Raw genomic sequence first — 16175 nt, 5'->3', positions numbered from 1 at the left:
CTGAACATGGGAACAATGAGGTTTGTTTAAATTTCTCCTTGTAGTTTTTCTCTTTGTACACTTTGTGTCTCCACAATGATTTCCTGCGTGTCTATACAGGTGCTTAGCAGCACACATTAGACTTTAAAATAATAAATAAGCTCATATTGAACAAATTCAGATATTTTGCCCTTGTAACGTCAACATTTGATTAAGTGCAACCATGAATCTGTAACTTAGCTTAAACTACAAAGGGAATGTGGTCCTATGTATGTGAAAGCACTTCTGTCACTATGGGACTTGAGCACGTTAATGAGAGAGTGTTGGTAAGTGTCTTTAATTTCTCCAGATTCTGTGCTTATGCCTGCATATGTAACTATATCCGTATGAGAGTGTGCATTACTCATGGTGCAAAAGGAAATGGATTGTGTGTTTCCATCTGTCGTTAAACCGAGATACTAATTGGCTCTTTAATTAAGACACGGAAACAGAGCCTCAGTGCACAGATGTGTACATCCAGCCACCTCTGATACCGTCATTTGACCCTGATGTGGATTTCTCCCAAGGTTTACGGTTCTTTTCTTTCTTTCTAGCAAATAAAATTAGAATCATCCTAGGTATCAGGTGATTAGTCATATTAAATGTTTTAGTATAAATAAGTGATCAGTAGCGTCACCAGTCGTAACCTGTAAAATAACAGGATACTAAACATTAAATTCATACATTTAAGGTGGAGAACCACTGAGAACTTATTATTAATGTAATCAAGAACACAGTGGACTCCTGAAATTCTTGGTGTTTAGGGACAGCAGCTGTCTTAGAGTAGCAAAAACCAGTGAACACTTGAAACTCCCTCTGAAAACACTTATAATTGTCTACTTTAATTGTTCAAACAGCAAATATATTTAAATATTTTCAGTGCTTGATGTTCTTTTTATCACAGGATTCTCTGTAAATCAGGGCAAAGGTTCCAGTAGATCAGAGTGTGAATTACTCTGACCAGCCCATCTGGCATTTGCGACCATTCCACAATAAAAGTCACTTTAATCCTCTTTCTTGCTTACTCTGATCCTCTGTTTGTGCTTCAGTAAGTCATCTTTACCACATCTACATAAATAAATGCATTGATTTGCCATGTGATTGGCTGACTTGCTATCTACGTGAACAAGCAATTGAGCAACTCTCTCTAGTAAAGTGGCCAACAAGTGTTGATCTGTATGTGTGTGGAGTTCATGCTGTTTGCTGCGGCTGACTGAGCAGGAAACATCTAATATCCCAGCTCAGTGGGGGATGCACTCAAACAGAATGCTGAAAAACACTCAGCGTTGTTTTCCCTGTCATTCTGCATGTAGCTAAAACTCTAGCAGCAACCAGATGTTTTATGTTCCTCCCCTTTCAGTCATTATGACTTTTACTAACTGGCAATGATGTCTTACAGGAGCACATTTGTGTTGCTGGCCTATTATTTAGAGTTGCTGATATCATGATATGCTGTGTAAGTGTTTTAGGCCTGTTATTCTTTCTCACTAAAACTTCTTTACCATCATCCTTTTATGTTTATTGAAAGAAACTAAGAAGAAAAGGATTCAGGATCCATTCTTCCAAACAATATAAGCAATGCCTTAAAATAGAAAACAATTGGTTTAAGAATTTATTTTATTATTATATATTTTTTTCAATATGTTATAAGTTCTCTGAGATATATGTTTATAAGTATCCTAGTTTCTGATCTTGTAATTGGGTACGGCTCAGTAAAAATTAATAATATCTATGAGAGAATGTTCTATAATGTTACTGAACTTTGATCCAGAACCACAACGCATTCTGGTGGATGTAGGCAAAGGAAAGGCTTTTTCAAGGTCGGTGGCATAAATTAACTCATTCACTCTTTGGTTATCTAGCGACAACTTGTTGAGTAACTTGCGCAGCAGCGGTTTCAGGTTTCAGGTTTCACCACCGTTCCTCACATTCACTTAAAAATAAAAAACAAGGTAGAAAATTAGTACAACAGTTTGAGAGGAAACTGTGGATAAAACAGGAAAAGTCACATCTCCAGTTTGGCAGTAACAAAAGAAAAAAACCTAATCAATAATTATTTATATCGATCGATGTGAATCCCTTAAATCGTGGCACATTTTTTCCACCATATTGTCCAGCACTGTAAACCAGCACCATTTGCTGTGAGGCAACAGTGCACCAACTGTGCCACTGTGCAGCCTTCATCTCATAGAGTCGCCCTTTTTTTGGTGTTTTTTTTAACCCAGCCACATCGTTTGTATATGTTTACTTGTGTTTGTGCTCTAAATCATGCATTCCCATAGATAAGGGGTACCCATGATTTTCTGTTTGTGTTTTTCACTACATTTCTTGTGGCTACAGTTACATGCGTGTGCATATCTTAGTGCAATGATGTGTGAATATACAAACATGGCTGCTTGTGTGACTTTCTGTATGTGGTTTGTTGGTCCTTAGAGGGGGAGGTAAAACAAAATGCAAGGATGGATCAAATCTGAAAGATTGAATTTTTCCATTCCTTCCTTTTTTCACTTTGCATTTAACATTTCAGGGTTGTGTTGGTACTGGTCCTAAAGAAAACACTCCCACAAAGTTGCTCCATGTCACTGAGATTTTAACCAGGTTTAAGCACCTAGGATGAAGCAGAATGTCCCTTTTATGTGCGTTGAATAGACTCCAGACATTTTCACAAACACATTAGAAGGTCTTGACCTCAGCAGCTTCAACTGCAGGTTGTTTAAGGTCACCAGTAGTTCAGCTGTTAACATACGGCTACTGTGTACCACTGTCTCTCTCTTTGCCTCAAAGAAAAGTGTTGAAAACATCTTGGGTGTCACTTTTTTGTTTATATCTATGCTGTGTGTATTTAAGCAAGTATATGTGTATTTGTGCCAATTCATATGTAGCTTTTAGGCTCACATGTGCATTCTTTAATCTTTAGTTGTGTGTGTATGAGTGTGTCCAGGCTAAATGTACCTTTGTGTTCTCTCAGCTGGCATCAATCAGAGTGTGTGTGGAGCCCAGTAGCTGCCAACAATGAAGTCCTTCAGCGGACCAGGAGCCTTTTATCAATACACCCACACTTTCAGAAAGCCCCCCCTGAGCAGGGTGGTTTGGGACATGTTTGTGTATGTCTTCAGAGTGATGAAGATGTGTTTTTGGCTGTTGAATAGAAGAAGGAATGCTACAAAATCAAAAAAATATTGTTTAAATGGCTCTGGATAGTAGGATTTTATAACTCTAATGCATATTGAATGGTTACAAAAACAAGAACATTGCCACAAAGTGATGTAAAAACAGCACATTTAAGAAAGGTGGGCATATGGATGTTTTTTTGTTTTGAAAACTTGAGGTTTAGCCTCAGTAGCGGTTTGAATTTAACTCCCTCACAGACTAACAAATGAAGGAATTTGTGGTGAAACCATAAAGCTGTGAAAGCATTCTGCTCCTGAGGCTGGCAGCTTTGCTAACCTTAGTCAAAATAGTCTTATTTTATTCACTAAAAGCTCCCTCATAATGGCAGAGCTATTTCACAAGATTTGGCTTGAGAATTTAATATTTCAAAAATCTGCTAAAAACCAATGGTTAGTGACTCTTATGAGACTTACTGTACTTTGTTTGAAGATGCAGAAATGTTATTTTTAAGCTGTTAAAGTAATGAACCTGCATACCAGAGCTGCATTGGTTATTAATTAAGAATTAGGCTGTTGGTAACTTAACTTATTGCGATCATTTTTCATAATCCATGTAAATTTTATACGTATGTAATATCCTAAATGCTCTTAGATTTCATAACTTTAATTTTTTGAAACTTGCAGAAACTCGTTTTTGTAATGATCCTGCTACCAAGTTCAGAAGTTTAAAGCTTTGGCTCAGACCATTCCCAGATAGTTTCCATTGCACTGTAAACGGACAGATTTTTAGTGAACATATGATTCCAACTTTTTCAGTTATGATTATATATTTTGACGTTTTTTTATGTATTTTGTTTTATGACTAATAGGAGGGCCTTGTTGGCCATGTCTTTGCTCTGTCTGCTGGTATTTTATTTTAAAAAGTTCTTTAAGGATAAAGGTAAAACTGTGCATTTGAAAGATCTTGAGGGTTTGCCTAGATAACCTGTGAACATATACAAATTCCTGAAACATATCAGCCTTCTTTAGGCTTTTATATTCTTTGTTGGGTGTATTTCTATGGGTTATGTGGAAGGTGTGAGTGACACAGCACCTGTGGATGACCCCAGCCACAGGGACTTTCTGAGGTTACCACAGGAATCAAGGGGAAGTGAACTGGTGTTTTAACCTGTGTTTGTAGCTTAGTATTACGTAAATAGAAACGGCTGACTTTGGCAATTACTTCTCCATCCTGGTACACAGACACATGCACAGACACACACATTCACACACAAGCATTACCTCTTTAAGTCTTTGCTTTCTGTTTTCCTAGGATCAAATGCCAGGTTCTGAATCCATTTGTCAAACAAACGGCTGGTGTACGTTGGCACTTTGGCCTGAACATCACTAATTTCTCTGAACACACAGTCGTCCATTAGTCCCAGATCTGCTTTCACCTCTTCTTTTTCGCTCTCTGTCTGTTCACCTCTCTCATCCTCCTCCCTCATCTCCCGTTTCTTTCTTTCTCTTTGTCCAACTTGTCCTTTCTTGTTGTCTTGGTTTTCATACGTCTTGCTCTGTCATCACTTGTCCTTTCCACTCCACTCATCTCCACCTCTTTGTTGTTGCAGTGATGGAGGGAAAGAGGGATTGACCTCCCACTATAGGTCAGATTCAGCTGCTCCCACCACGCCTAATTAATGCATTCATTTTTACCACAGTTTTCTGTAATTTAATCAAATCTAGAAGCTTTAGTTTTTTTCTCCCTGTATCTGTATCTTAATCTTGCTTCGCCCCTCACTGTGCAGTAGCGTCATAAAAATGTGATTGTTTTTGCATAGCCAACTTAATGCAAACACAAATCACCATGGTTGAAAAGGTGGAGACATATTTGTGCCTCTGAAAAATGAATTCACCAACATTGGAATTGAATTCTCAGTTCTCAGAAAATTGAGAGTAAAAATTGGATAGTTACATTTCTTTCCATAGACAAATCTTTTGTCATTAACCAGATGGCAACATATGCCATTATATCATTATAATGAAATTATGCATCTACTGATAGTTTTAATCACATCATTAGTATTATTTGAATTTCACAAATCACCTTTTCAGTCAAAAAAGTTTCAGTAACCAGCATAAATATCTTTCAGCTAATTACATTATCATAATTAAGTTTGCTGATTAAGTTGTTCAGATTTCCAAAATCCCCATGTTCTTCTTTCCACAAGCATAATTCAATCTATTGGTTGAGGGAAAACATTCTTCTTTGTGTGATTTACATGTGAAATCAAGTGGAAACTACTAGCAGCTGTATCTAAGATTTCATATTAATCCCTACTTTGTGTTTTGATATGTATTCCAGTTTGTGAACCTCCAGAACTCCCAATTTTATAGTTTTGGATTTTGAAGAGAAAACTAATTTATGAGGTTTGAAAGTTTTACCAATGAATATACTGTGCTTAATTTGGGGATGTGGTGAGTGGCTGTTAAGAAATGGAATGCTGTGATGAAGTTATTTAGGATGAATTAAGCAAACATCAACAGAAGTAAATCAGCCACCTGAGGGAGCAACTGGTGACAGTAATGAAGGAGCTGCAGCCTTGATGCTCATAAATCTGTTTGCACAGACTGTGCAGTCAACATTTTGAGCTTTTTGGGATAAATGTAAATGTTGTACAGAAAGTCACCTTGACTTTGATTTATAGTTGTTTAGGAGAAAGAGTTGGAATTTATTTATTTATGCGTTTCTCTTTTTTGTAACAACAAATGTTGAAATGTTGGGTTGATAATTTGAAAAAAAGTCCGTTCATCCTCCTACTTGCTGAAGAAAATATGGAAATAAAAATGCTAAACATTACGTTTTTTGGTACAAATAGTGCCCTACAATATATTTTCAACATGAACATCCCTCCAGAGAACAAGGTTGTGTATTTTGGTATTACACCTCAAAAAATTTAAAAAAGAAACAAATATCTTATGACCATTATTTTTAACAGCAAGTAAAATGAGAGGTACAAGACAGGACAAACTGACCCTACATGACTGGATGGATATAACATTTGATGCATGTAAAATGGAGAAGAAAATAACAGTCTTTCTCAATCACAAGACCGCATAATTTAGTTTCTGGTGGCAAAATTGGTTAGCATAAGTCAAACTCTGAAGACCCAGCTTTATTTTTACAAGCTAAGATTGGTAAATCCACCCTCATAATCCACTCAATTGTAGTAGATACGCTTTATCATTATTTGATATTATGGTTATTGTGCTTTTATTTTTATTTTTTTTCTTATTTATTTGTATTCCTTGCAGTTTACTTCATTTTCTTTTATATTAGTAAAAGCAAAAGTTTTGTTTTATAAAAAATGTGTTGTAATTATCATGATGCACAGGTCTACTTTTCTTTCCTTATGGAAATTGGCATTATGATATTTTAAGTAGGGGTCGGCAATTTACCCTGTTGTATAACATTTATTGCGAAAAAAATCTTATAACTATAAGAGTTTTGATTTATCACAGTAAGCCAAAATTCACGATCAATTTCAGCCATTGAATTTCATCAACGTCTGGTTAGCCTGAGAAATAAAAAAAACCAAAACTGACAGTATTATCAGAAATTTTATTTATGCTATTTTCTCCACTGTCCCACAAGAGCATCAATAAATATCAGTAAATTTAAAAATATTAATACATGCAGCTACTGTTTGCAGCTAAGTGATTTAAATCAAACTTTGTTAAATAACCGGCATCCTGAAGATGCCTATTTCAAAGTACAAAGTTTTTCAAGAACATTTGTGTTTGTGGCACTATGAATGCTGTACCATACTGTTATTATGCAGTTACCTAAAATATAACTGATAATTTGTTTTCTATCATAACCTTTACTGTTGTCACAATATTACAACAGAATTTCTCTATAAAATTCTGTTTCTGTATTGCCCTCCCCTTATTGTATGTGACTTATAAAATTTGTTTCCTTAAGAATCAATAAAGATAAAATAAAGCTAAGAAAAAGAAATATTTCAGACACGTCCTTACACTTCTGCGTCTCCTCCAGGTCATTGCTTTGGCCGAGGCTGCAGAGGAGAACCGGGCGCTCCTGGAGCAGGCTTTCGTCCGTCTGCGGAGCTCCACTCACCTGCTGGTGCTGCTGCTGTCCCTGTGGCAGGGCCTGACCCCCGACCAGACTGCCATTCTGGAGGCCACCTTGCTGCCGCTGCTGCAGGACACGCCGCAGCTGGTACACACACATACACACTCCTACAGGAGGCAATTAACATGTCAGTGTCCTTCCATCCATCTGTATCCTGCTCGGTAAACACAACCCCCAGCTAAAACACACACTCAAAACTTTTAAAATGTATTAAGTACCTCTGGTCTCTGAGGATTTCACACACACTCAATCACACACTAACTCGACTTCTCTCAACACTCACCTGTCAGCTCCACGCTGTGAGTGTTTTCTGCGCTACCTTTTTCTGAGTTCAGCATTAAATCTGTTTGAGTGTGGTTTCAAGACAAATATGATGGAGTTTAACTTTTTAATAAGAGTCAGAGTCTGAGTTTTGCTCTGGCAGCTTGTAGCTGTGATGAGTGTGTATTATGCATGTTACAGGAGACTTGGCTCTATAAACAGCTTTGTTGACAGAGCTCCAGCATTTATTGCAACCACACTGCAAAGGACCTCTTTTCCAATAGAAGCTGTGTATGTTCTTATTTTTATTAGAATCATTTCCATTAGAAGAACAGCTTTTTTCAGTCCAGTAGCACTAATTGGGACAGGGATCATTGGGATCAAAGTTTTCATCCTAATGAACCATATCATGTTAAAGGTCTTGTTTTAATTGTGGTTGGTTTAGAAATTAAATTAAAGTGGTTAGGGTTCTTTTTATGATTCTCAGGCATGTAAGAGGACATGCACCTCCAGAGGACATGCTGTCATGTAAGAGGACATGCCTGAGAAAGTAGCTAGATGCCTGTAAAATAAGCTATAAAACTTCTTTTACAATTACAGAACAATCTTGGTAAATGTTTGTGCGGTGTTCTAATTTTTATAACTGCCCATCTTTGGTTCGTGTCAGTGTGTTAAATTTTCCATGACTCTGATCAGTTCCCTGGAGCTTTCATTAACACACACTAAGTCTAAGTCTATTTCCAGAACTGTCTGTCTGTCTGTCCCAACATTGCACAGTCACATCAAAACAGCTGCATGTAAAGCATCTTGCAAAACTAACAAAGGACGAGAGAGAGCGATAAATTGTGGACAAAAATAAGTTAAGAAGGACAACTGATAAGCCTCGATGGACTTTGAAAGTGTGTCTGTTTTTTTTAACTTGGATTATTGGCATTAAGTGAATTAGCAATAATTAGGGTCACGTCAAGAACATTAAGGCAAACAGGTGGACCGACGAGCTATTTTCAGACAACACGGCATCCCACTGTGATGTGACTGTGTGCATAAAAATGTGATGATGTAATCATCAGCATATATTTTGGCTTAAAATAGCTCTGAACGTTTAGCACTTTGGTTTATAATAACACAGGAAGCACCAAAATAAAAATGCGTCAAATTATACACTGGACTTAAAGTGAAGGTTTCAAAACAATGAACAATGACTTTATAAATTAATGTGTTAAAGTGTATCAAATCCATGTACACAAACTGTAAATGGCAGAACTTTGTAGAGGAAATGTGTCGTATCTAAAATTGAATGACTATATGTTTTATCTGTTATTAATACAGCTATAAAAAATGCAGTTAATCTTTTATTTATAGTCTTATTTGAGAATAAAGAATCTTCTGGATTTTTAGGGAATTATTTTGGTGCAAGGGTGAATCCACCTCAGCCCACTCTTGACTTTTGACCTTTTCTGTGACCCTGCAGGTGAGGTCAATGCAACTGAGTGCAAGTACGGATTTCTTTAAGAGGGATAAATCCCTGGAATGTCACAAACATGAATAAAGTCAGAGAAGAGGATAGACGGCTGAAGTGCTGGATTAACAGAAAACAAAGAGGCGTGGAAGAGATAATGAGGAGGAGGAGAAAGACAAAAGAGAGGAGAGTTGAAGGAAAAGAAAAGACTTAGTTTGCTTCTAGACTCCCAACAAGTTTTCCAAGAAATTATTCCAACTTAAACTGTTACTGCAGTTGCAAATGTTATCATATTTTTCAAATATGAGGCCTGCCATATATAATATTAGCTATTCCTTTTTTCTCTAGTCAAATTTGGTTTACAGCTGATGGGCTGTAAAAAAAAAAAAACATCATCTGAGTCTGTTTTGCAGCTAACTAAACATTTTTTGTTCCAGACAAGCAGAAAAGCTGCTCTTTTCATAATTTCTCTTGCTTCACTTTTTCACATCTGTGCTTGTCCTGCTTATTGTCTCTCTGTTCTTCATCCTCTTCCATCACTTCAAGTACCTGTTTCCTTCTTCCCACATCTTATTTCAATTATACCTTTTGCTGACATTTTAGATTTATACCACATTTTTGTTTCCCCTATATCATTTAATCTTTGATATTCTCCATTCATTTTTCCATATCTTACTTCAGATCCATCTGTTCTTACCCTCATTTCTGTTTTCTAGATTCTTAATTTCTTTGCTGTTATTTATGATGTTTCTTTTATGTTATTCTCTTCCTTCCTTATGCAGTTTACATTTGTCATGCAGTTAGTGTGTATATAAATATCTTTCTTGTTTTGCAGTCTTGCAAAAATCTAAGATTGGAGTAACAGATTTAAGTAGAAGGATATGAGCATCATTTCTTTAATTTTAGAGCTACATGCAGACTTTAGCATATGCTGCCAGGTACTGGTTTTATAAAAATTAAGAATTATATTTATTTACTTATTTTGTATGATGAATGTCCTTTCATATTACCATATTGGACACTTTGGCATCTAAAATCCATTCAGACTGACACTGGCAAACCTTGTGGTTAGCCTTTTGTTATGCACATGTTTCCATTGTTTACTCTTCAATCTCTGTGATTTTAGACAAATATTTGCTGCTGTGATGACTTTCCAAAGTTGTAAAATTCTTTCTATGAGTGTTTAAAACCACTATACAGTGTTTTGGCAACTGTAAAGCTTTTAAATCCCTTAATCTCTTACACCGGGTTTCCATGAATGCTTAAATTCTTCCAGGCTGGGTCAGAATGACTGTAAATTATAACAAGAATAAAGCACTAACATAACAATAAAAACAATTTTTAGACATCCAATATATGATCCATAAGTGACACTTTCTCTAATTTTGTTCTGCTTAAACTTGGTAAATTAGACCTGTAATTCAGAACAAGGCTTATTTCTAAGCTTGTATTGTTACAATCACTTTTGCTCAAAGTCCTAATTTTCCTCACAGCTCCCTTCAGTCCCTTGTTGTTTTTTCTTTTCCTTGAGAGCTCCCATCCTGCAACTTTCTCCAGTTTCTCCTAAATTTCTAGATGTATTTGTTCGGTGCGGGTTTCCCCGCCCAGTTGAAGCTATGCGCTCTTCTGCTACAATTCCTAAAGAGCTTTGGATCTAAAGGTTTGATTGTCGATAAAATGTTCTTTTATCGACAATAAAAGAACATTTTATCGACATTTATTGTCGACAAAATGTTCTTTTATCGACAATAAATGAAGCAGTTATGTAATACCAAATCCTGTCTTTAAACATTCTTTCAGATAAAGGATTCCCCTCATTTAGTTAAAGTGAATGATGTTTCCCCTGGAAACAGACTGGATACATTGTTGTCATAGAAGCGTAACTCCGGTCTCCAAAATGACTTTCCCAGTCTTGACGGGATGTCAGAACTGGGATATCGCTTTCTGAACCTTTACCTGTCTCTTTGGGAGCATTTCAGGGTTGTTGCTATACATGCCAGTTCAGTGACATTGCTGTCCCACCTAGGATTTTTCTCTGTGAGACATGGTGTCCTGAATGTTTTTGGAATGCTTTTAAGTTTAGCAAATGTTTGAAAAGTAGAAAGTGGCATGATCAGGCTAGATGGGCAGTTACTGTTTTTTTTGGTGCATGAAACTAATATATCAACATTTTTGGCTTTTTTCCTTGGTAATACAATATATGTCTCCAATGGGCACTGAATGGGCACTTCAGAGGAAAATCTGCACAAACACTGACTCCTAAAGTACAGTTTTGGTTATAGAAAGTTAATGAACTTAACATGCATATTCAAAGCTCCCAGTAAAGTGTGCTTGCTGTGATTCAATAACAGGCAAATTTAAATCACAATTTTACAGCAATAATTAAAAATAAAATAAAATATAATCAAGAATTAACCACCAAGTCCAACTATTTCAAATGAAATCTCAGAAGGAGTTTTTATAGCTGCTTTTATTTATAGTTTGCTCATAAAATGGTGATTTCTTATAAACATCTGATCCAATACTTGTTTAAATGAATGTGCATGACCTTTAAATCATCCTCATTAAAAAACATACTGTTGTCCACAAATATGATTTCTCTTAAAACACATTCTGTATAGTCTCCAAGTTAAGACAATTTGTCTTAATTTCTTGTCCTACCCCTCAGTCCAAACCTGTTCTGCTTTGTTCGCTTCCTCTCCCTCTCAGTGACGAATCCCAGCACTTCAGGCTTAAATATATTAAATATTGTTCAGCAGTATGTGAAATGTTTGTGTCGGTGGGTGTGTGCTTCAGCCTGCCAAGTTTCCACAGAAACCTGCAGTTATTTTAAGTATTTGATAATCTGGTGAGGTATTGTGATACAAACAGGTCACCCAACTCCCATCTGTCCTCCTCCTCCACTTCCTCCCCTCTCATTTCTCTCTCTCTCAAGATTGTTCCCCTGTCTACTGTCCTCGTTATTATCTCTGATCGTTCTTCACCTTTCCGCTCATCTTGTGTTCAGTCTCTAATATATATCTTACCATCTCATCTCCTAGGCCTTTTACAACCATCTCTTTATGTCTGCTGCCCTTCATTTCTTTTTTTTTTCTTTCTTTCTCTCTGTCAGTATCACTCTGTCACCATTATTACGGAGCTGATTACCTGTCATTATGGCTCATTACAGGTCAATCATTGTGGCGGCAGGCAGGGGAAGGAAGGAATGGAGGGTTTAGAAGGGGGAAGGGTACCTGTCAACACACCCTTTCCCCTCTAATACCTACATGCAACAAACACACACATTTTGTCTCTTACTTAAGATGAAAATGAACTTTTGAAAGTTGTTTTCTGTTTGACTCATAATGAGTTTTTCCTAATGTCTAAGAATTCAAGACTTTCCATGAGGACAATGGGTGCAAGGTGCAGTAGAATATAGTCAAGCTTGTCTAATTTTAACTTGTTCTTCTATTGTTCTTTGCACATCCGAATTCGTGTCGTTAAGGTAACAGCCTCATAAACTTAAACTGAGCAGTCTGTTTTCACTAAGACACTTCCAAGCTTGTTGGAGGATCCCAAGGTATTCACAAGGGAAAAAGGAATATCTGGACCTTGGAGGGAATATTGGGTCTTCATGTGCAAGGAGACCTTTACAGGAATGTGTCCAGAGTTGAGCCTGATCAAATATCCAAACCACCTCCACTGGCTCCTTTTGCTTAGGAGGAGCAGCAGCTCTCCTCTGAACCCCAACCAGATGATGAGCCTCTTCACCCTGTCAATAAGGCCTACCCCTACAGAGGAAGTTCATTTCAGCCTCTTGCATCCAGGATTTGTTTGTGATATGATCCATATCACTATCATGCTGTATATGAAGGTCCAACCTGTCTATCATAGTAGAACGCCTCAGTCCAGCAATCCTCTGAATAAAGTTCATTTTAGCCACTTGTATCCATATCTCATGACCATAAATGAGGGTTGGAATGTACAATAAATTGAGTGTTTTTTTTTTTGGCTCCGCTTTTTGTTCACCAAAACAAATTGGAGCAGCACTCAATTTACTGCAGACAAAACCCCAATCCTTCTGTCCATCTCACCTTTCCATCCTACCAACACTCATGAAAGCAACACCTGTTCCACTGCATTAGATCATAGTCAAAGGAAGCCAACAGAGGCATAAAATCTGCACAAAGCAAACATTAAATCTTGAGGTTTCCTAACGAGATGGAATCCCCTTCACCAAAATCTGCAGACTTTCTTCACAGAGGACATGATAACCAAATTATGGAGAACCTCACCGGTCTGACTTCCTTCATCACTGGTGTTTGGAAACTTATTTTACTTTATTGTGTGTTTTTTTCTTTTATTATAAGTTTTAAAACATAAACATCATACAATCCAAGTAAAGGTTACATTAGTCGCTGATAGTCATTTACACCATGATGTTACTCTTATAGGGCTGCACAGTGGCGCAGTTGGTAGAGCTGTTGCCTTGCAGCAAGAAGGTTCTGGGTTCAATTCCCGGCCCCGGTCTTTCTGCATGGAGTTTGCATGTTCTCCCTGTGCATGCGAGGGTTTTCTCCGGGTACTCCGGCTTCCTCCCACAGTCCAAAAACATGACTGTCAGGTTAATTGGTCTGTCTAACTTGTCCCTAGGTGTGAGTGTGTGTGTGCATGGTTGTTTGTCCTGTGTGTTTCTGTGTTGCCCTGCGACAGACTGTCGACCTGTCCAGGGTGACCCCGCCTCTCGCCCGAAACGTTAGCTGGAGATGGGCACCAGCAACCCACCCGACCCCACTGAGGGACAAGGGTGTCAAGAAAATGGATGGATGGAGGGATGGATGTTACTCTTATATTTATTACAGTGCTAACACACACACATTATCTCTCTCTGTGATCCATGTTAACTTTTCCTCCTGTTTCATCAGGGCTGGGAGGAGAGCTGTGATGCGGCAGTCTCCCACCTTCTCCGGAGCTGCTTGTCGCGAAGCCCCAAGGACCAGGCCACTTCTCTGGCTCAGGCAGGCGGCCCCGTGCTGGGCCTTCCCCAAGACACCAACCGCCTCAAGAAACACATAGCCCTGCTCTGTGATCGCATCGGGAAGGGAGGCCGGCTCACCCTGGCCTCTGAAGCTAATGTCCAGATCCCTGCACAGATTCAGAATCTTGCTGCTCCAGGTGAGGAAGACGGGGAAGATAAAGAGGAAGAAAAAATGAAATTAGATGGGCAGCTAAAGCAGATGTAGTCACTGTAAACTTTGGTGTTGACGATAGTTAATCATACAAGATTTGCTGTTGTAAAAATGTGAATTTGTGGACTTTTTTTCTTGTTAGTGAAACATATTGTGCAGATTTAGGTGTACCAGCAGCAAAGTCACAACACGTTTACACAACATTAATCATGACAACAAAGACAAAAGAGATTTCACAGTAACTGCAAATGTACAACTTTGGAAAAACATTAATACAATTGGTATATTCAGATTCAAGAAATGTGCAACTGGGTTGGACAATTTTCTAGATTTTCTAAGTTTGTATTCTAAGTGATGATTTAAACATGTTTACAAAATATGCTTAAATATGTTGTTGTTTTGTATGTGCAAAACAACCAAATGCAAAATTTTAAGAACCCTATAATTTATTGCTTAGTGGGTTTATTTATAAGACATAACTCATAAATAATTAAAATTAAATGCACTGCACTCTTTTACAACTCTAGCATAAATCCCTGTTGTTTTTTCAAAAACACCATTAAATAATAGTTTAAAAATTACAGTATTTGCATGTATGAAAGGAGTGACTGAGTGTTTATTTTTTTTAATCACAGAGTCTCGGACTTCATTTTGGGCTTCTACCAAAATTCACACACACATACACACACACACAGCAGTAAACAGGCTTCTCAGATCTTGCTTTCTCACCCGCCTGTAAACATACACACTTGTTTGCTTTTCCAACAACACTTACGGAAATCGTTTCCCCCTCCAAGACCACAACCACACAAAAAGAGACATGCACACTCTGGGGATACAACACATGAAGTTTGCACTTCACTGGGAGGAAGTGTGTGTGTCGGTGTTAATGTGTTTCTGGTAGTTTCCTGGAAATAAAAACCGCCTGAACAGAACCGCCTCATGGAACAAAATCATCAGCAGTGTTTAAAATGAACCAGTAGCAGCTGGAAGCTTTTGTTCTTAAGTGCTGTAATTAACACAGATGAACAGAATGAATTCATCCAAGAAACATTCTCATTATCATAATTGTATGTTTTAAATCATCTATTTATCAATGGATTAGTACAAATCAACTTCCATAAGTTGGTTTATCTATTTATTTACTAATGTTACAGGAATAGCTCTTTTTTTTATTAGTTTGACTGCATAATAGAATATGGTTAGCAAATCTGGCCAAGGTAATTATTGTAAAAAATGTAATTCTTTACAGAAAACAAACTTGGTATATCATTTTAGCTGATCTTTAGATTAACTTATTTTTTTCATTCTCCCTGGGGCACTAAAACTTATGCAATGGATCAGATGTCTTACACAGCTCTAGAGCAAAGTTCAAACATTTAATTTCCAGAAGAGGTAATGATAAATAAATCCCTTCTAAATTGGTTGTAAATTACACCCAAAATGTCACGTTATGCATATAATAAGTTGTTGCTAAGGGGATAAAAGTACTTATTTTCTTTGATGCTCCAATTATTTGTGTGTGGACAAAAACCTGTTTTTCTGATTCACCAGGGTGTAACAACATCTTGCCTTGCAAGATCTCTCAATTTTAAAACATATTTTGTCTCATGACCACTAGTCGGTTGCAGTCAGCCTGGCTTCACCTGATGAAGTTTTAATAGAAGATATCCTAAATACTCTTAAATCCTTTGTTTGCCAGCATTTTTGGTTTCCAACGGGAGTAACAGACGACATACAAACAGCATGTGAGGGCAGCCAAACTGTTTAGATGCTGAAGGAGGCAGAAGGAATCGCCATAGCAACCAGTGGCTGTTCATGTAGCGGTTTGTTGAGCTACATCACAATCGCAGCTCATGCTGAAAAATGTTCTACTGTAGACCATGCATACTGTTCATAGTGAACTACTGTTCCGATGATGAAGAGATAAAAGGAAATGTTGTTTGTGACAAAAATCAATAAAAATGGCAGAACATAGGAAGGGCTTTTTGCAGCATAAACTTGATTTAGTAACATAAAAATCC

At 37.4% G+C, this 16175-nt stretch overlaps 1 protein-coding gene across 5 annotated transcripts in view; it reads left to right on the top strand.

Moving 5' to 3' along the window:
* Window positions 1-16175, top strand: part of bbs9 (Bardet-Biedl syndrome 9) — a 145252-nt gene that overhangs the window by 70026 nt on the left and 59051 nt on the right. For all 5 annotated transcript variants that reach the window (XM_008430848.3, XM_008430847.3, XM_081616837.1 and 2 more), the window contains 2 exons: window positions 7168-7350; window positions 13888-14137. In XM_008430848.3, coding sequence (XP_008429070.2) covers window positions 7168-7350; window positions 13888-14137 — 433 coding nt within the window. The remainder of the gene's footprint in view (window positions 1-7167; window positions 7351-13887; window positions 14138-16175) is intronic.

This window comes from Poecilia reticulata, chromosome 16 (genome assembly GCF_904066995.2).
Source record: "Poecilia reticulata chromosome 16, P_reticulata-male-v2, whole genome shotgun sequence".
Classification (NCBI taxonomy): domain Eukaryota; kingdom Metazoa; phylum Chordata; class Actinopteri; order Cyprinodontiformes; family Poeciliidae; genus Poecilia; species Poecilia reticulata.
This window is presented reverse-complemented; position numbering and strand designations above follow the sequence as displayed.